Here is a 20,329-nt window from a genome sequence, read left to right as displayed (position 1 = left end):
AAAAGATATATATATTTCTATTCTCTGTCATTCCTTCAACTCCCATTATTTAAAAAAAAAACTTAAAAAAAAATAATAATTTTGTTTCATTTTTTATGATATTTTCTGTCATAGACTCGTAAGTCTGAGCCTCAGCTTTGAAACATTTTTATAACAATAATGATACCATATCGTTTTATTTTGCTATCTTATTTTAATCGTTTATGTATTTAATTTTTTTAATTATATTTAATTTTTTGATTAAAAAAATGATTATTAATATATTGTTATATTTTTTATTTTAACAATATATTAAAAAAATAAAAAAATAAATAAAAATTATACTAATAGGCATGACCAGCGATTAAAATTGGATGGCACACTAGCACTACCCTCTTTATAATTCTTTCACGGCCAACTTTCTTTATTTGAATATTCCAATTTTATATAATCGTTCTCAAAATTATAAAAAGGAATTATAAAAAAATATAGATGTATTTTTTTTTAATCTTGACAATGGCACCAGAAATTACTGACTTCATATATATATATATATATATTATAAATGTATTTTTATATTTTTACACCACATCGATTTGAAGTTATTAACTTAATATTATTATTTTTTACTGAAAATTCATAATTAAAATTAAATTAAAGATAAATAAAGCGAAATCTATTAAAAAGTAACGTGAGGTTAGATTGTTACACAGAGCATCTTTCTGTAAATTTGTTTGCATGTTGGGTACACTGCCCTATCCTTGTGGTCATGCACCATGCACGGGCCACGGCCATACTGCACACGACTCCAGATGGAAGGCATGCCAGAGATATCGGTCGTCTCGTATGGTGGTTTTCCTTGTTTTTTTTTTTTGAATTTAGAGATAAAATGAGATAGTTTTAGATAAAAGATAAAAGTTGAAAAAAATATTGTTAGAATATTATTATTATTATTTTAAAATTTATAAAAATTAAATTGAGATTTGAAAAAATTAAATTATTTATTATATTTTATATAAAAAATTAAAAAAATTATAATAATAAAATAATATAAAATGAGATGAAATATTTTTTTGAATCCAAACGGCCTTAATCAACCATACAGGCCAATTTAAGGAAAGTTACTTGGGATTCTACAATATTAATACAAGGATGGTGCTACACTGCTAGAGGGTTGCCGGCGGATATTGCTAGTTATAAATTTGTTTTTTCTTTTTCTTTTGATTTTTTTTAAAGTATTTTTTTAACGTTCTTGATTATTAAGAAAAAAGTCTATATAACTTTATTAATAATCAATTTCTTAACCAATAAGTAAAAAAATAAAAAAATTAAAATGCATGAACGATAAAATTGAACAGTAAATTTGAGGGGCTCCAGTAGCATTTTCCTTAATGGATATAATATATGCATGTCAAATATTTAAGGAAATTTACGTGGGATTCTACTATGAAAAATTCTACTTATATATTATCCTCACACTACACACTATACATCATATTTAATTTTTTAATTTTTTTTTCTTATCAAATATGTAATATAAGGATGATGAGTAGAAAAATTCAATTAGTTTAGAAAGAATAAAAAAAATATAGTATGTGAGGATAATGAGTATCAAAACTCTTCTACAATATTATACATTCAGCTTAATGCAAGCCATTCTATTGCTTGGTTGTATGTCTTGACTCTCGAGTGTTCACGTCTTCTACTCGACGCCCACATCCCTCTACCTCAGTACCTGCCAAGTAGGGTAGTCACTTCCCTCTCCGGCTCCATTCTATTTCCGCTTGGCCCATCCCACAACCATGGTCGTGGGTCCGAACGCGTACATGATTGGAGACGAGGAGACTCGAGCCCTGACTATGGGTTACTCTTGTTCTTTGGAAAATGATTTGCACACAACACTTTTTACAATATTTTTCGTAACTATATTTTAAATGAGAGGTATTTTTATAAAATATCTTATAAGAGTAATATTATTTTATAAAAATACACTTATTGTACAACATTGTTATGAAATATATTGTGCATCATTCCTCGTGAGGAAAGGAAAAAGAAAAAAATAGAAAAGTACAGAGAAGAAGAAAATTGACAGAGATAGAAGCATTTTTACAATCTTTTCTAGAACTATATTTTTAAATTAGGGGTATTTTCTTATAAAGAATTATTCTATTATCAAGTCGGTGTGTAAAGCACACTGTCTATATCAATTAAATATTCAGATTTAATTTTAAAATTTTAAATTTTAAAATTTATCTTCTAAATTAAATTATGCAATGTAAATATTTTATTAATTGTGTTATCAACTTATAAATATAATTTTTTCTTCTATAAAATAACTTATAAAACATCATTTTACATATATAAATATCTTTATTTTAAAATATAGTTGTAAAAGTGATGGTAAAAAGAATTGTAGGTGTATCATCAGTTGGGAGAAGAGAAAATGAGAAATAAAATGTTAAATTCTAGATGAGAAACAAAATGTTAAATTCTAGAGTATTTTTACTATCAAATTAAAGAAGCTCTTAAATATAACAAATTACCAAGAATCATATATAGGAATCAGTTTGGTGATTGGAGAACCCTTTGATCATGACCCCATGCATCAAAATGACAGATTAATGTTGAAGATGAAAGGAATATATATATATATATATATATATATATAGTAATGTTAGAGAGAAGTCATTATAGTAGTGCATATTTTACACTCACAGCGTGACTGCTTCTAGTTGATTGTTTCCAATATTCACTTGAGGAGATGTGTGGTCTAAATGATACCATATAATGTGTATAAAATGGATGCTCTCAATAGTAACTTCTATCTATATTTATTTATATATATATAGAGAGAGAGAGAGAGATAGAGAGGGGTTTGAAGTCATACTCTCATGGCCATGGTCAAACCACTCCCATTAATAAACGATTTCATGTATGTTTTTCTTACATACGACTTGAACATTAAACTACCTACCTACCTTTGGAATACAACACCAAGCATCTATATATATGCCTGCGTGTCATTCCACCAATGCAATCATTTTGCATCTTGTTCTCATGACTTTGAATATTTAGCATAAATATTAGCCGTTCAAATAAAAAAAGAAATAAAAAAAGCCACTTCGATTCATGTGTTCGGATTTTGGGAGGAGTAGTAGTGAGCCATTGATCAACACCCACCTCATGATGATCACGAACTCCCACTAAGTTAAATAAATGGATGATGTCTTTTGTCTCTTCACGTTACATTCCCTTTAACTTTCTACTAATTCTATTCTCGTATTCAAGGAGCGCGCGGCATCTCAAGGGTCACGTATTGCTTCGTTGGCAAGGAACTATTAAAAACGGAATCTCAAGGAATATTGAAACCATGGGTGACTGATTATAGTAATATAAAGATGTTGGTTTGCTGATTTTCGGCATTTAAATTACTAATTACATTATATTTATAAAAAATTAAATTATTGATATTAAAAAGGATAAAATATTCCTGAACCATATCGCATCATAGGCCCAACTTCAAAAAGGGGTTTTGGAGGAAAGGAATTTAGAGATGAGGACAGTGAGAAAGGGAGAAGTCAAAGGTAAAGGGGGAAGTGACGTGACAAATGGGAGAAAGAGAAATTGGGTCAGGCACGTAAGAAGATGATAACGAAATGACATAAAATCAAAATTTTCACTTATCACCCATAGAGACCAATAAAAAATATTAGATCGGTTGAGAGATGGAGGATTTTTGAGTGCATCCACGTTGGTTTATATATATATATACTAGCGGTTGGATAATGTGCAGGCATATTTATTCGGTTGAAAAATAATTTATTTTGTAAAATATAAATATGTTTTGTGTTTAAAAAAAAATATAATCATAAGTAAAATAAGTAAAATAAGTAGTATATAAAGAATTTTTTATGAATTCAATTTCTGTACCTAACAAGTGAAAGGAGATGTGGAGAATTTTTGTGATAATGATAGTACTTCACTGCATAAATCGAAACAATCCAACCGAAGAAAAAAAAATGAAAAGTGGTAAAATGAAGGGTTGGATTTAAATCTTAAAAATTTTAATATACTAGCAACAGCCTCATCTTTTACAAAACAACACACGTAGACATCATATCCTTAGATATGATTTGGATCAATGTATTAATAGTATGGTTTGTGAATAGTAATATATAAAATTATTTGGATTAAGATGTTTTATTTGATTTTAGAAAATGAGAGAAAAAAAGTTAAAATAAAAATATTATAAAAGTTAAAATATTATTGAAATATAATTTTTTAATGTAGTTTTTGTTTTAAAATTTAAAAAATTTATATTTAAGAAAATTGTAATGATTAGATTAACAAATTAAAAAATATTTTATATTTAAATAATATTTTAAAAAAATATATAAAAGTATCTGAAAACCTAAGAATCTATTAATCTCTTCCTCGAACTCAATAATTTTGTTTGGAAAGAGATAGATTGTCAATTCTCTCCTGACCCACGTTTGTGGTTATCCCAGAAAAGCAACTTTTTCATTCATTTTTGAACGGAAAATTACATGGGTATATCTGTATATGCCCACCGGTCAACAAAATATAGAAAATGACATATTATCATACATTAATAAATAAGTTAAAAATACTTATCTTTATCTTTTGCTTTCCAGTACTTCACATCACAACTAATTAAATAATAATAGAGTAAATAAATATGATTTTTTGTGATATAAATAATTTTTCTAGCTGCTGATAATTTGTTTATGATTTTTTGTATATATTATTTTTTTGTAGTGAATTTATAATGATTTTATTAAATTTTTTTTCTTCACGTTGTCTCTCTCTCTGGCCCGATTCATCCGCACGGGCTGTTCTTCTTCAGCCTAGCCCAATGCCGCCGTGCGCCGGCTAGCCTCGCCGCCACCACCGGGGAGTCCCTCTCACACCGAGGACCGACCGAGGCACCATCGATATCCACCACGTGCAGCCCTATCTCTCCCCCGCGGAAACTCAACCGAAATGGGTTTCTCCCATTTCTCTCAACCAGCGCAGCCGTACACGGCCACCCAGGCCACCGCACCTCCACCACTTCACACCGGTGACAATCTCTACCAGACCCAGCCACCACGATCCTCCCTTTCCCTCTACGTCGCACACTGTCATTCACATCACACGGCAACTCTCTCTCTTCCTCTCTTCAAACCAAAAAGAAACGAAGAAGAAACAAAATCGGGATTCAAAAATACATCTAAAATGAAGAAAGAAATCATACGGAGAAGAAGATAAACGAAGAAGAAATACTCTTATGTTGTTGAGCCGAAGATAGAAAACAAACATGCGATTGAGCCGTAGAAAGAAAAGAAACATGCGAGAGAGAGAAGAAGAAGAAGAAGACGCTGCTGGGTTAGATGTTTAACATTCAACTAAGAAGAAGATGATGCCGGATTGAGTTAAACTATTCATTACTGTTGATGTTATAGACACTTTTAAGATAGAGGTAGATATATATAAAAAGTCATATTTGTATAATATAATATGATTTTAAAATCTTTTATATTGACTTATATATATCTAAATATACAAGAGTAATGTTACATACAGTCGTGTAATGCGTAAACGTCGAATAGTTACTTTGAAAAAGAGTAGAGTCTACAATTAAAAAATTAATTTCTTTTATGTAGGTCTTATATTTATTCATTTTTTTAAAGCGACTGCACGATGCTTGTACACTCACGACTACAAGTATCATTTCTCTCTAAATATTTAGCCAGTTATGAATAGTGCTTATCCAAATTTGGATAATTACTATTCACTCCACAAAATATATTTTAATCATTATTTCTCTCTCACACTCTTTCTCTCACAATTTGTTTCCTTTTCTCCATCATTTAACAATATAACAAACATTTACATGCACATTCATTTTATTATTATAATATATTATATATTTTTTTCATTTTATTATATTTTTAATATAATATATATAAAAAAAATTTATTATTGAATTTATATTATTAATGTCAAATGTATGTAGTGGATGCTAATTTCAAAATATGTATAAAAAAAATTGATTTTATTATTATTTTGTCTCAAATATGCATAAGCCAATGTGAGAATTTTGCTTGAATGGTAAATTGGTTATGTAAAAGAGGTGATTTTATATATGTATATGTATAGACCAATACTAATGTTCTAAGCGATTTGAAACTCAAAAGCTCATTCATCCAAAACATTTTCACAATCGCACCCCTGCTCCTCTCCTCCTCTCTCCATATTGGGCTGCTGTTGTAAACTACAAAAGCTTCTTGTCTATCCCTCATACCACAAATAATTACAAATTGATAAGCTGATTATAGTTAAATTACCAACATCAAATCCTCTCAGCTCTAAGAGTTTCTGCACAATAAATAAGAATCAACACAGCAAAAAATAACATGATCAAAAAACCTCACATTAGGCTGAAGGGATAGACAATACTTGCAGCATAAAATGTTTTTGTAGTATTCCTATAAACAAGTAGAAAATAGCAAATGTGATTATAAACTATAGAGAGAGAGAAGAGAGGAGAGAGGGGCTATTGGTCCGTGTTGTTTACGGTGGCTTGTGGTTGGAGGGAGAGCTCACCTGTGAGAACAATTGGGCGCAACGGGATTCTGTTTTGTTTCTCAGAGTGGCTGGCGCGAACGGAGACAGGATACTTGCTTCAAAAGCTTCTGTTTGAATCAAGGCTAAAAAGAAAAGAAAAAGTAAGCAATTTAGGCTTTGGGTAGTAGAGGGGTAATAATGGATGGTAAGAGCATCATTATTATTGTAAAATACTCCTATTTATGGTGGATTTTCTTTCCAAATAACACGTGCATGTAGATCTTGCGCTGAATTACGTAAATCTGTATGACTCTTTATTTATTTATATTTATTATATTTATTTTCTATTTACTTACAATAGACGTCTTATGGACACCATACCGTCGCTCTGGACCTCCTTTGTAGACTTTAAAGTTCAAATGCATCGACCAAAGCTCAAATCGCCACCGTGGGCAAAGATTGACTTTTTCTCCATTTCCGGCAGGATGATTATAAAACACACATTAACAAATATATTTTTTTGTAATATGATATGAAGTGTGATTGGTGTGTAAAAAAAAATTAAATTTATCTTTAAAAAAAATAGATTTAATAAAGTGAGCACATAAATTAATTCCTTTGAGATTGTTTTTTTTTTTTTGATAAGAAACAAACTTTCATTCATAAAAAGAAATTACATGTCAATCTGATCAAACCAAAGTGCATGAGTTACAAATGCTGGAACCGCGTCCCACCACATTTGCACATCATCTACATTCCATGCATACCGTGCTAAAGTATGGGCCACCCCATTTCCATCCCTATAAACATGTTGAACACTTGAATTTCTGAAAAGCTGCATGAGCCTTTTAACATCCTGAATCAGATTCCCATTTGATGATAAAGACTCTTGGCTATCTTGCAATTCCTGTACCACAACTAGACAATCAGATTCAACCACCAAGTTAGGAATCCCAAGTGAAAGAAAAAATTGTAGTCCTCTTAACACAGCTAGCAGCTCGATTGTAGCAGGTTCATCAACAAAATCCTCCTTTTTGGTTGCTGCCATAACCACCTGCCCAGCCTCATCCCGTAAGACCACCCCTATTCCAGATTTTCCCACATCTGCAAACATTGCACCATCAACATTTAGCTTTAAGAAACCTGGTGGAGGTGGCTTCCATTTGCAAAGTTTTCCTCTTCCCATAGCATTAGAAGTTTTCAACTGTATAAATGTCTTTTGTAAAGATAAAGCATGGTTCACTGCAGCCAAAGGGTCAATCACAATTTTTTCCATCATCATCTTATTTCTTCTATTCCATAAGCTCCAACCAATCAGAAAAAACATAGTTAAATCTGTCGCATTGCCTCTATCTAGAACAAGCCAAACTTGGTCCAAGAATGTTGCCTGCTGGTGGTCATGCTGCACTGAAGGGAGATACTGCATCCATACCAATCGGATATGAGAACAAAAAAGAAGAGCATGTGCTACGTCCTCCCCATTATCCAGACAGAAACAACAAACATTAGCCACATCTATTCTTTTATGTCTCAAATTAGTAAGCGTAGGTAGAATATCTTTACAAGCTCTCCACGCAAAGATCTTGATTTTACTAGGCACTTTCATTTTTCAAAGACCCTTCCAAAGTTTCTTATCAGCCATAAGAGAAGAGCTATCTCCATCCCCTTCAGTGTTCAGGTTCTGTATCAATCGATAGGCACTCTTCACAGTAAAATTTTCACTTGATTCTTCATTCCAAAGCCATTTATCCATATACGCAGTGCTTGACAATCTGATTTGAAGAATCCTATCAGCCACATTTGGATTGAAGAGAGATCTGACAAGACTTATATTCCACAATCTGGAAGCTTGGTTGATTAATGAATCTACTGTTGCTTCCACGTGTGCCTCATTCACAGAAAGTCCATCTAGAGCTGGCTGTAAACAGCTATGTCCTGGTATCCAAAAATCATTCCAGATTTTAATATTCTCCCTCGTCCCCACTCACCACCGACAACCTGCCTTTAACCACTTTTGAGCTTCAAGTATTCCTCTCCAAGCATAAGAAGGGTTGGGACCCAACTTTGCTTGAAAAAAGGGAACATGTGGAAAGTATTTTGCTTTGTAAATTCTTTGTAACAAAGAGTCATTATTCTGTAAAATCCGCCACCTTGGTTTTGCTAACAATGCCATATTAAAAAAGTGTAAGTTCTTGAATCCCATACCACCTCTAAATTTCGACAAACAAAGCCTTTGCCATTTAATCCAATGTACTTTCCGTTCATCCTCTTTTTGCCCCCACCAAAACCGAGCCATCAATCTCTCCAACTCCCTACACAAACCCAACGGTAATTTGAAACAACTCATGGCATAAGTAAGGATGGATAAAGCAACAGCTTTTATAAGAACTTCTCTCCCTCCTTGAGATAATAGCTTCCCTTTCTAGCTTTGCAATTTAACACACACTTTCCTTTTAATCTCCTCAAAAGCTCTAGTTTTTTATCTCCCCACTAGGTTAGACAAACCTAGATACTTATCATACTGCTGGAAAGTTCTCACCCCCCACAACTCAAGAATCTCTCTCTGTCGCAATGCTGGGATATTATTTGAAAAACCCACAGCAGTCTTTCCCTTATAACCATTTGTCCTGATGCTAACTCATACTGCTGTAACACTTTTTGAATAATGAGAGGTGGTTAGAGAATCAGCTTTACAGAAAATAAGACTATCATCTGCGAAGAGAAGGTGATTTACACTCAGGGCCCTTCTACATACTTTTATACCTCGCACCAGACTCCTCCTCTCAGCATCTTTCAGTAGAGCACTTAATCCTTCACTACAAAAGAGAAATAGGTAAGGGGATAAAGGGTCCCCTTGCCTAATACCTCTAGTAGGAATAATATGCCCTAGGGCTTCACCATTCACCAAGATGGAAAAAGAAACTGTTTTTACACACTCTATGACCATATGGACAAAAGACTCAGCAAATCCCAACTTCAGCATAATATTTTCTAAAAACAGCCACTCCACCCTATCATACGCTTTACTCATATCCAATTTCAGGGACATGTAACCTTTTCGACCCTTCCTTTTTTGTCTTAGATAATTCACAAGCTCATAAGCAATCAGCACATTATCAGTCATTAATCTACCCCCAACAAAAGCAGATTGAGATTCAGATATAACAGGAAGTAGTAGATGTTTTAATCTATTAACCATCACTTTCGAAACTAGTTTATAAACCACATTACAAAGGCTTATAGGTCGAAAATCAGTCACCATCTCACAAGTCTTCTTTTTTGGAATTAAACTAATGAAAGTGTGATTAAGCTCCTTAGGAATCTTTCCCGAATTCAAAGTATTTAAAACAGCTTGTATCACAGAATTACCAACCATAGGCCAATAGTGCTGGAAAAATATGGGAGACATACCATCGGGGCCTGGAGCTTTCGTTGGATGCATTTGTTGGAGAGCCACCTCTACTTCCGCTGCTTCATATGGCCTAGTAAGCTGCTAATTCATCTCTGGTGTGACTTTCCTCTCCACACAATCTAAAACTTCCTGCTGACCTTGCTGCTCCGAAGCTGAGAAGAGGGTCTGAAAAAAACCAAGAATCAGATTGTTCTTCAAAGTTCCTTCAACCCAATCACCCTGCTCATTCCTGAGGCCTTTAATCCAGTTCCTCCTTCTTCGCATGTTAGCCTGGGAATGGAAAAATCGAGTATTCTGATCCCCTTCATGGAGCCACTGCACTCTAGATCGCTGTCTCCACAATACTTCCTCCCGTTCAAGCCATACTTGCAAATTTTCTTTGGCTTGTGACAATCCCACTGGATCAGGTTGCTCTTCATTTTTAGCTTGTAAAGCTTCTAGCCTTTGCCTAGCTTCAGCTTTCTTTTGCTTTACATGTCCAAATGACAATTTATTCCATGATGCCAATCGATGACAACACAGTTTAATACGCTGCATCACCCCCTCCATATTATTGTTTCCAATGCTATTCCCAGTCATCCAAACATCCTCAATAATGTCAGCACATTTTTGCTCCCCTACCCACATTGCTTCAAAACGGAAGTTTCGCGATCGTTTTCCTTTAACAATCCCACCTTCAGTGTCAAACCAAATAGGTAAATGATCAGAGTGAGCAGCCACTCCATGCCTCACCACCCCTTGGGGAAACAGACCAAAGAAACTGTTATTGCCCAAGAACCGATCAAGCCTCTCACTAATGGCTTCCGTGCCTTCCCTTCCATTTGACCACGTGAACTTTGGACCATGAAAACCCATATCCCGCAAAGAACAATCCATCAACACCTCACGGAATGCGGCCATTTGATTCTCAGATCGTGTTCGACCTCTCTTCTTCTCACTCAGTTGCAATACTTCATTAAAATCGCCCCCCAACAGCCATGGTACATCATCATCATCATCATCATGTAACTGACGTATCAAATCCCATGTGAGGAATCGGCTTAGAGTCTGCGGGTTTCCATAAATACCCGTAAACCTCCACTCACGAGCAGCATCTTCATTTACAAGAACATCAACATGATTGATAGAGAAAGATTTTAACCTCACTTGCAAATCCCCCCTCCACAATAACGCTAGCCCCCCACTCTGCCCAATACAATCCATAGTAAAGCAAGAATTAAAACCTAATTTATACTTACATACCTCCATCTTCCGAGTCTTCAATTTAGTTTCCTGAAGAAACACCATTGTGGGATCTTCACGCGTGATTAGCTCCCGCAAAGCACGAATTCCCTGTGGGTTCCCAAGCCCACGGGAATTCCAACATAATATTTTCATTGTTGTCGGCAGGGCTGGTGTCCAGCCTCTGCCGATATATCAATTTGAACCTCATGGAGGTCCTCAGCCCTAGTCTTCATAGGAGACCCCAGCTTCCGTCGTTTCCCCCCTACTAGAGGAGACCTATCCGTGGGAACAACAGATTTCCTCTTCGCATCCATTCGGCTAGGAGACGACTGCTACTTTCGGCTCACCAAGCCCTTCCTAGCACAACAGCGACCTTCTTTACTTACCGGGCCCAAGGCCTCCTGAGCTTTAGTCTCGTACATTCCCACTGTAGGTGGATTTGTTAGGCCCATATCAGATGGGCCCACTGGCTGCAAAGATGCCTCAGACTGCGAAGGAAACACTGTCATTAGTGGAGTCTGTGGACCACGTTCCATCACCTTCTTCAATCCATTCGATATAACCGTGCTGCTAAACCCCTCAACAGACTCCACCATAGGCTCAACCGTTTCCGCTAAATCCGCATACCACGGCTCCGAAGGACCAGGTGTAACTGGCGGAGTACGTTTCGCCGCAACATCCTCAAGAACAACCCCATTCGTGCGCTGGGCCGTGGAAACGGGATTCACCTCCGAGGACGGCGGACGCCTCCCATTAGGCACCATCATTTTAACCCCACGCCCGCCACCCCTCAACCACTGGCCATATGGAAAAGGGGTGTCCTTTTCATCAAAATCTTGCGCCTGGTCACAATCCCGGAAAGCATGACCTATCCTCCGACAGATAAAGCAAAAATCAGGCAACTGTTCGTAGGAAAATCGCACCCAGTAGGGAGTACGCGAACCAATACAAAGCTTCTTCCCACGCAACAAGGACTTTGTAATGTCGATGCATACACGAATACGCATGAATTCCCCCCAAGCAATCTCTCCATCTATCAAATCGATATCCTCCATATGCCCCAATGATTTCCCAATTAATTGCCCAACTTCAACACTACGAGCCGCCAGGGGTAAATCATGAATCCTAACCCAGAAGGATGCTTTGGTTAATTGGATTTGCTGAACTTGTTGAAAGCCATCAAAGTCCTTAACCAGAACCAAGTGTTCGTCGAAAGTCCACGGCCCATCGCGAACAACTCTTTCTTTATCACGCACATCCTCAAATTCTGCCAAGAGGAACTTTGAATCAAGTTCCTGCAGTTTCAATCCATTCGACGGACGCCAAACGCGCCGAAGCATCTGCTTGAAAGCCATCTGGTTGTAACTCCTTAGCGTGAGCAACTGTATAATCAAACACTTTTCTCCTCGATCAATAGTGTTTTGTAACAGATCAACATCAACATCAACATCGACAGTCTCCCGTTCCGATTCGGTTAGAGAGAGCTTACCAGAAAGCCCCTCCAAATCCTCCACCATAATAGAACAATGAGTATAAAAGCAAAAAGTGAGCCCCTGCACCAGACGGCAGGAAAAACCCCATCCTCTACGGGTACGAGAGGAAAAAAAGATGAGGAACTCGAAACTGCGATTTTTGAGATTGTTATTATTGTAAGGAAATAATATAAAATAGAAGAGGGTCGGTCCCCCAAGCTCTCATATTAATATATGCAAAACAAAGGAAAATAAAATATAGAAATTATATCCCTTATCGCTTCACTGGAAAGGGATGACATGTACCCCACAACTCGAGGCCTAACACTGTTTTATTTATTTTACATCATGGACGACATACGTCCCCTACTAGATATCTGTGTTCCTAAGAATTATTGAATACAGAACCTTAAGGAATATTGACCACATGGGTGACCCCAGTGTTATTAATTATATAAAGAGTCGTCTGGGCTGCCGCTAGCTTTGACTGTTGAGTATGTCATTTAGTACAAATTTATTTTTTTATTAATTTTTTTAAAATATTTGAATATTTTTAAAAAATAAAAAAATACATCAATATATTAAAAATTAATTTCTTATTTATTAAATAAAAAAAATTAAAAAAAGAAAACCTGTATAGTCAAAATGAGGGGCAAATTCCGAACACATACTAGCATTTTCCTTTCATAAAATCTTGCACAACCAAAGAAAATAAGCATGTGATCTTTGCCATTTGCTGAAATAAAGACATAATAAATAAATAAGAAATGCTTGGTCCATAGATTGAATTACAAAATAATGAAAGCAGCACTCCAAATGTGGGGGATAGAACAAAATAAGTTTTCTACTTTAACTTAGTTAAATAATGTATTTTTCATTTAATAAATTGAGTAATTCATGCCATTTTTTCAGGTTTATGAGTGGTAAATATATTCAAAATATATGAGCGGAACAGTTCTGAAATTTACAGGCACATCCATCAACACTTCTAGCTATATGGAGGATCAAAGTTGCCGCATTGAATCTTGGGGTACAGGAAGTTTGAACTGTTGGGCTGCTCTTGACTGCAGCCAAAGAATTATTGAAAACTTAAATAATTTCTCTCAAAATCCTTTTCCGATTGTGTATAAATCCTAAAGCCAGATGAAAAGTTCTCATCAAGACCTTTAAGGATGAAGAACCTAAGCATAGAAATTTCCACTTCGGATGGCATCTTCGTTTGCATCTCCGAGAGCTGCTTCTTTCAAGTACTTTTCAGACAGTTGGACTCTCTTTACATTTTCCTGCTCTTGAACCAGCATGTTTCCATACTGGAGGAGCTTCTGCAGATTCATTTTTGGTTGCTCGAAGGTTGGAGGTCCCTCCTTTGAGTTCACAAGCCGTTTCCCAACATTTTCTACCCCAACACTTGATATCCATTTCCTCACTTCATCATCATAGGCTCTTGCCCTCAGGGCACCAAAGAAGTCTGCACACAATTGAAAACAAAATGTTAAAACTATCAGATGATTTGGACTTTTTTTTTTTTTTTTTATGTCTCTCTCGGGTCTCATTTGAAAGCATAATGAAGAAATTCATAGGTCAAACTCATCTTATAAAAACTAGTTCAATAAGAGAGAATTGATAATTTCTTATAAACATGCCCACGACCTTGTTCACATGTAATGTGAGATTATTCCTCAACACCATCTGTCAAGTGCGGGCCAATATTTTTTTTATTCCTTGTCACGGGATAAATATGTGGACCCCCATTCGTCTTGTAGCAGACTCTGATACCATGAAAAAATTCATAGACCTAACTCGTCTCATAAAACTAGTTCAACAAGAAATGATTGCTAATTCCTTATAAACATACCAAAGACTTTGTCCACTGATAATGTGAGATTATTCCTTAACACATAAGATCTCAACCACCCAATTAAAGAGTGTATCTCAACCACCCAATTAAAGAGTGTTTGAAGTCCACTTTTCCTATCCTCGTCTTAATCACCAAAGTTCCTTTGATCTCTTGAATGGTTCTGTCTGCCATCTATTCCTTCTTATTTTCTATATTCTAGGGTTAAAACCAATTTATAATTGATCATAAGAAGTTGTTTTCTCCATATTATGAAGTCTTCTTAAATGGAACCTTCAGCTATAAATATTTGAAACATCCAATATGTTCCTATTCTTTCCATGTCAGCATTTCATATGAACTAGTCTATTATGTCAAGTTGCTGCTTTCTCCAAATTTTAATATATTAGGAGCATGAACTTTGGTTGTTCTTATTTCACTATTTATGATTTTATCAAACAGACCCCCATGAAACACAATATAGTACTAAATACTAATCAAATCAGATCTACTAATTAGTCCAATATTTACCTATGGACTGTCCGGGGAAGGTGTCGACAAGCTTCACTATGTCATCCTCGGGCACACCGTCTGTCCGGAAGATACCTGAGCAGACACCAATGCAGTCATCCCGAGTTGGTGCCCAGTAGAACTTTTCCATGCGACCATCACGTATGAGAGGGGCATACAATGTTGAGAAGTCATTTCCAGTGGCAATAATGGGGACACGAGGATTCTCCTGCTTGTTGTACATGCCAGGAAGCTGGACATTGGTTGGGCTATCGGCAATGTTCATAAGGGTGGCATTCACCATCTGATTATTCACAGTGTATTGTGTTGTTCCTCCAAGCCTACCGGCTCCAGCATCGAGATCGTTGATGAATAGGCAGCACATTTTCCCCTTCTTGATGATATCTGCCGCTTCACGATATCTTTGCCTGATCAGTTTTGCAGGCTCTCCAGCATTCCCACTTTCTAATTCTCCAGCACTCATCGTGATGGGGCTGATTCCCATTTTAGCAAAGACAAGCTCGCATTGGAATGATTTCCCTTGACCTTTGCCTCCCCAGATACCCAAGATGAGAGGAACCTGTCGCAATTATTCACCATATCTCTGAAATAATTTCATAAATCATGTAACCAAAAAAAAGAAAAAAGAACCAGCCCTCACTTCTACTATGAAATATTCCACCAACAACCTCAATGTTTGGCAAGTTTAAGAAGTTCTTGGTGATGTGAACAACAAGCTTGTCCATGAATGCAGGAGCGATGTAAAGCCCATCCATGTTGTTATCAAGGTTGAATCTGCAGAAGAACTCAATCGTGTCACATGTTCAAAGTCTCAAGTCCAGAATTAAAAGACGTAAACCATCTAATTCGTCCTCAAACAACAGAACACAAAGATAAATTTACGAGATTCTGGAAATTGCTAACCCAATCTCTGTTATTCGAGATTAACATGAAAAAGCAGAAATCAATTGTACTGACAAAATGAATAACTTACTGGCGAAGACCAACACTAATGTAATCGTAAGAGCTCATGACAGCATGGTGAGTCCCGGAACCCATGGGAGCTTGGAAGAGAGTATCCACCATTCCCTTTCCTCGAGTGATATCCTGCTGATCGTCGGAACTGTCAAAGGCTAATCCCCCCCATCTATCCTCGGAGCTCTGCTTCTGCTCATCGTACTTTGCTATAACCTTGAAATTCCCAAAATATATCTTCTTGTGGGTGATCATGGACGTCACCCTCTTCATGCTTTTGCCCAAGAATGACGAGCTTGGAACCGAAACTCGGGCCACGGACCCATTCAACTTCCACTGCGAAATACATATTGTTTTCATTTTATGATATCATTGATTCCATCCAATAATTTCAACAAAGCCAGAAAAGGAAAATTCACCCATACGTCTTAGAAACAGGAGTAGAGTTAAAACATTTTAAGTGAGAATAAATTAAGAACATAGGTATATTAAAACTCTGATTCTCTGAAGCAATACACGGAAGTGCATACGGCACTGGCTGAATTTCTCGATGAAAACAACAGAAAAATTCAAGAATGTATTCGGTGAAAACCAAGTAAGAAGGAAATGGAGCAGCACATGTGACACAAAAAGGGGGGAGGGAAAAACAGAGTACCGGTGCTCTGTTAAGAGCTCCTACAGCTGGAACCGAAGCAGACATTGATTGCAGAAGGTTGCAATGGAGTGGGAGGCTTCAAGAGTAGAGACGTAATGGAACTGAAAATTTTTTGGAGTGTCGTCTATAAGGAGAAGAGAGTGCAAGCTGCCAAGGTGAGAGGGACTTTATATATGTACATAGCATGGGTGTGAGCTTCTGCCGAAGAAAGCGAAAGGGAAATGGGAATCCTGTGGATTGGCATACGATTTTCCCAACGGCTGCATAGATGGAATTGGCTGTATTAGGTGGCTCTTGGGTGACTGGATCGTGGGCTCTTTCATCACCGTGGGCTATTTCCGACGCTGGGAATATGAATACGCTTCGAATAATAGTAATGAGTTAAATATTTTATTAAATTTTAAGAATTAAAAATTAAAAAATTAATATTTTTTTTTTAAATTTAAAAAAGTTGTATTAATTTTAATATTTTATTTTTAAGTTTATAGAAATTCAAAAACTCTACTTATAACCAGTTGGCGAAACCCCCGCGTAACCGGGCCCACTTTTTATAAAAAAAATAATTATTTTTTATACATCTTCATTTCACTCAACTCTACGACTGTTCATCTCTATCTATGTTACTCAAAAGTCTTTTAAGTTGCTTAAAACTAGCGAAAGAGAATGGAGAACTGAAATTTGCATAAGCATGAAAAGGAAGAGATCAAAAGAAGGAAACGAGTCAATGTATGTACTATTTTTCCATAAATCCTCAAACTTTTCTACTTCTTCGTAACCCTTCGAAATCTCGGCCAAAGCCTCTTTTTTTTTTTTTTTTTTTTTCCTTCACAAGCCGAAATTTATTTTTCTTCACATTTCCAATGAATTTGAGAACTCAGGTTGAATTTTATTCTTAAATACCTTACCAACTTACATATAATTTCTTTACTAATTTCTAAGATGGCATGTGCACGCTCAGCACCATCATTGCCACTAACTTCGCAGTAGGACAGCAGAAGTCAGTCTGTTTGGTTGCCGAGAAAATAAAGGAAAATCACAAGAATAGTTCGTAATAGTCTGTTTGGTTGCCAAGAAAACAGAGGAAAATCACAATCGAATATCCTACAAATATGAGATTCGACTTTTTCTTCTCCCTTCGTATCCCTCCATTCGTCTTCAAGAAGCTTCGTTTTCACTCCAACCTTCAATACCTATAGCACGACGGCATCTCTCCCCTTCGTCTATGCAACAAGCTTCTGTTCGTCTTTCACCAGCTTCCGTTCGTCTTCCATTTCTCAACCTCTAGGTAGTCGCCATATCATTTAGATGAAAGTGGCTACACGCATGCGGGATTTCTCTCGTGACCCAGGCTTCCTCAACAAACTTCTTCATTTGTCAAAACACAGAGCCACCATCATTTTTCTATTAGTCATATTCTGCATTTTTCTTTCTCAAATCGAGTTTGATCTACTTTGAACCAAAATATGTTCTGTTAAACGAATAGACAATATCGTTTAAAAAAAAAAAAGACCCTTGCTTTCCTAACCTGAAAGACCCCTGCTTTCTCAGGAACACTTCTTATCTGTGGAATAGTAGCCTTACTTTGCACTTTCCTCATCGATGTTCACATGGTGGAACACTTCTTAGCTGTGGAATAGTAGACGTGCTTCGCACTTTCCTCATCAATGGTCACATAGTAGATAAACGTATCTGGTTTGGTGGGTTTTGCTCACTCTACTATACTTACTACTGACATGAAGAGAGAGCCAGAGTTTGGGTCCTTGGAAATGGAAAGTATGGGTTGAATTCAGTTTGAAGGAGGGGAGTGAGGAGGTTGCTTGTTTCTTGGGAATTTAATTTCCCTTTGACTAAGTTTCTTTGGATAAAGAGAGAATTTATTGGGCGCATTTACTGGTAGTCCTTCTTTCTTCCTTCAAGTTTTTCACTCGCCGGCTTCATCTGATAATCTTCTCGATTTTATTTTTCTTAAAAAAAAATCTGTCAGAGCCACTTCATCCGGTTACGCACAGTTCCACAAGGGTGGTTGTACGCAACAAAGCTGATAAAAATTATAATGATTTAGTAATGAATGGATAAAAAAATTAAATATTTAAAATTAAAAAATATTTTATATTTAAGTGATATTTAAAAAAAAAAATTAATGAAGAGTTTTTACAATTTTTGAGAATAACTATATATCTTATTTTATTATCCAAACATGCCTTTAGTCCAGTCATCATCTCCTTGCGTAATATCAAATAAATTTAATGATAAATAATGAATTCTGATAGAGAAAAACTTCCAACCAGTTTTTCTATTTATCTTCAGATAACAATCCTCTAAGAGCATTCTCATTGGATTAGCTAAAAGCTAAATCCAATGAGAATTTAGCTATTAGGTCAATAAATTGCTCATATTGAATTAGCTATATTCCAAATATTTGGAATATAGCTACAGTAATATCCAAACTAATTTCCAAATTTAGAACACACTATTCATTCATCAAATTATTTTTATATTATTTCTTTCTCTCTCCTTTTAATATTAATTATTTCTCTCTCCATTTTAAATGACAATTAAAAAAATATAATTAGAATACAATTACAAATTAATATATAATATTATGAATAGTAAAATATGATAAAATAAAATAAATTTATAATTAAAAAAATTAAAAAATTTTCAAAATTATTAATTACTCATTACTATATAATGAATAAATGGATAATTCAATTTGGAGATTTGATGTGAATAGTTAAAATTAAATTCATCTTATATTATTTTATTATCATATAATGAAAAAATAGCTATTCTAATGTGGAGATTTATATAAATAGAATAGCTAAAAGTTAAATTCATCTTACATTCATAAAAAATATACTTTAATTTAACTATTCCAATGAGAGTGCTCTAATAACAAAATGACACGTATGAGTTCCACTTTATTTCCATTATACCACACCACAGATCAACTTCACGGAATAAAAAAGCACCCATTAAAAATGCATTTAAATTTTAAATTGAGTTGAATTGAATTGAGATGATAAAATATTATTAAAATATTATTTTTTAATATTTTTTTATTTTTTTTAAAATTTAAAAAAGTTAAATTATTTATTATATTTTAAATTAAAATTTAAAAAAATTATAATAATAAATTGAGATGAATTTAATAACCAAACCTAAATTCACACCCCCCGGGCAATTGACGATCGACGACAGACCTCCACCAAATGCTTTGTATTGGTTTTGATTTTATTTTTTGTTTTCCTTTTTAGGTCGAGTTGGTGGCATGCAGTTGGTGAGTCTGGGGGCATGGCTGACTGATATGTGCCATGAGAGATATCAAGTTAGAGGCCGGAAGAAGAATTCTAAGAAGGTACATTATTGGTCTTTGCTAATTTATATATTTTCCAGCATATCTTTTTGGTATTTGATGTGTTTTGGTTTTTTTGCCCTTTTCTTTTGGGTAATGCGATGTAGAGATCAAAAGGATTGAGAAGGCCATGGGGAGTATGGACAGTGAGATTTCGCTTGTACTGATCTCTTTCTCAATCTCGCACACACTAGTACTGCTATATATATGGCTTGAACTGGTTATGGTACCCAGCTGCAGCGTTTTTTGAAAAGATTATAATAATAGACTCCATTATTTTTCAAAAATAATGTAGAGCGTTTGCACAATCAATAATTCTATCTGCTAGCATTGCACTACATAT

At 35.3% G+C, this 20,329-nt stretch overlaps 3 protein-coding genes across 4 annotated transcripts; all 3 read right to left on the bottom strand.

The window, feature by feature from the left end:
- Positions 1–7,222: 7,222 nt before the first annotated feature.
- On the bottom strand, positions 7,223–7,975 carry LOC109000195. The gene has a single exon (XM_018977029.2). It carries the CDS (start codon positions 7,973–7,975, stop codon positions 7,223–7,225), a length of 753 nt encoding a protein of 250 aa, XP_018832574.2.
- Positions 7,976–10,042: 2,067 nt separating this feature from the next.
- On the bottom strand, positions 10,043–12,702 carry LOC108979776. Its single transcript, XM_035689120.1, has 3 exons — positions 11,572–12,702; positions 11,204–11,293; positions 10,043–11,146 (listed from the first exon to the last, which is right to left on the bottom strand). Exons 1-3 carry the CDS (start codon positions 12,700–12,702, stop codon positions 10,043–10,045), a joined length of 2,325 nt encoding a protein of 774 aa, XP_035545013.1.
- Positions 12,703–13,478: 776 nt separating this feature from the next.
- Positions 13,479–18,397, bottom strand: LOC108979775 (ribulose bisphosphate carboxylase/oxygenase activase, chloroplastic-like). 2 transcript variants are annotated; one of them, XM_035689366.1, is made up of 5 exons: positions 16,632–16,773; positions 15,996–16,312; positions 15,691–15,796; positions 15,023–15,581; positions 13,479–14,125 (listed from the first exon to the last, which is right to left on the bottom strand). In XM_035689366.1, exons 1-5 carry the CDS (start codon positions 16,674–16,676, stop codon positions 13,839–13,841), a joined length of 1,314 nt encoding a protein of 437 aa, XP_035545259.1. In that variant the 5' UTR covers positions 16,677–16,773; the 3' UTR covers positions 13,479–13,838. The 2 variants fall into 2 exon arrangements, with proteins under 2 accessions (XP_035545259.1, XP_018806071.1); XM_018950526.2 differs by lacking the exon at positions 16,632–16,773 and adding an exon at positions 18,157–18,397 and having other exon boundaries at positions 13,566–14,125.
- Positions 18,398–20,329: the final 1,932 nt, after the last annotated feature.

Source organism: Juglans regia, chromosome 4 (assembly GCF_001411555.2).
Source record: "Juglans regia cultivar Chandler chromosome 4, Walnut 2.0, whole genome shotgun sequence".
Classification (NCBI taxonomy): Eukaryota; Viridiplantae; Streptophyta; class Magnoliopsida; order Fagales; family Juglandaceae; genus Juglans; species Juglans regia.
The sequence above is the reverse complement of the archived record's forward strand: the minus strand, read 5'-3'. Positions and strand labels throughout refer to the sequence as shown.

What these genes read in the sequence shown, in the direction of transcription:
- LOC109000195 (XM_018977029.2), bottom strand. Translation starts at nt 7,975, where the DNA reads ATGCAGTATCTCCCTTCAGTGCAGCATGACCACCAGCAGGCAACATTC.
- LOC108979776 (XM_035689120.1), bottom strand. Translation starts at nt 12,702, where the DNA reads ATGGTGGAGGATTTGGAGGGGCTTTCTGGTAAGCTCTCTCTAACCGAA. An exon ending in CTCAGGAGGCCTTGGGCCCG is followed by an intron (nt 11,294 to 11,571) that starts GTAAGTAAAGAA and finishes GGGAACCCACAG; the next exon opens with GGAATTCGTGCTTTGCGGGA. An exon ending in TGAAGACTCGGAAGATGGAG is followed by an intron (nt 11,147 to 11,203) that starts GTATGTAAGTAT and finishes TGTATTGGGCAG; the next exon opens with AGTGGGGGGCTAGCGTTATT.
- LOC108979775 (XM_018950526.2), bottom strand. Translation starts at nt 18,228, where the DNA reads ATGAGGAAAGTGCAAAGTAAGGCTACTATTCCACAGATAAGAAGTGTT. An exon ending in TAAACTTGCCAAACATTGAG is followed by an intron (nt 15,582 to 15,690) that starts GTTGTTGGTGGA and finishes TAATTGCGACAG; the next exon opens with GTTCCTCTCATCTTGGGTAT. An exon ending in CTTCCCCGGACAGTCCATAG is followed by an intron (nt 14,126 to 15,022) that starts GTAAATATTGGA and finishes AATTGTGTGCAG; the next exon opens with ACTTCTTTGGTGCCCTGAGG.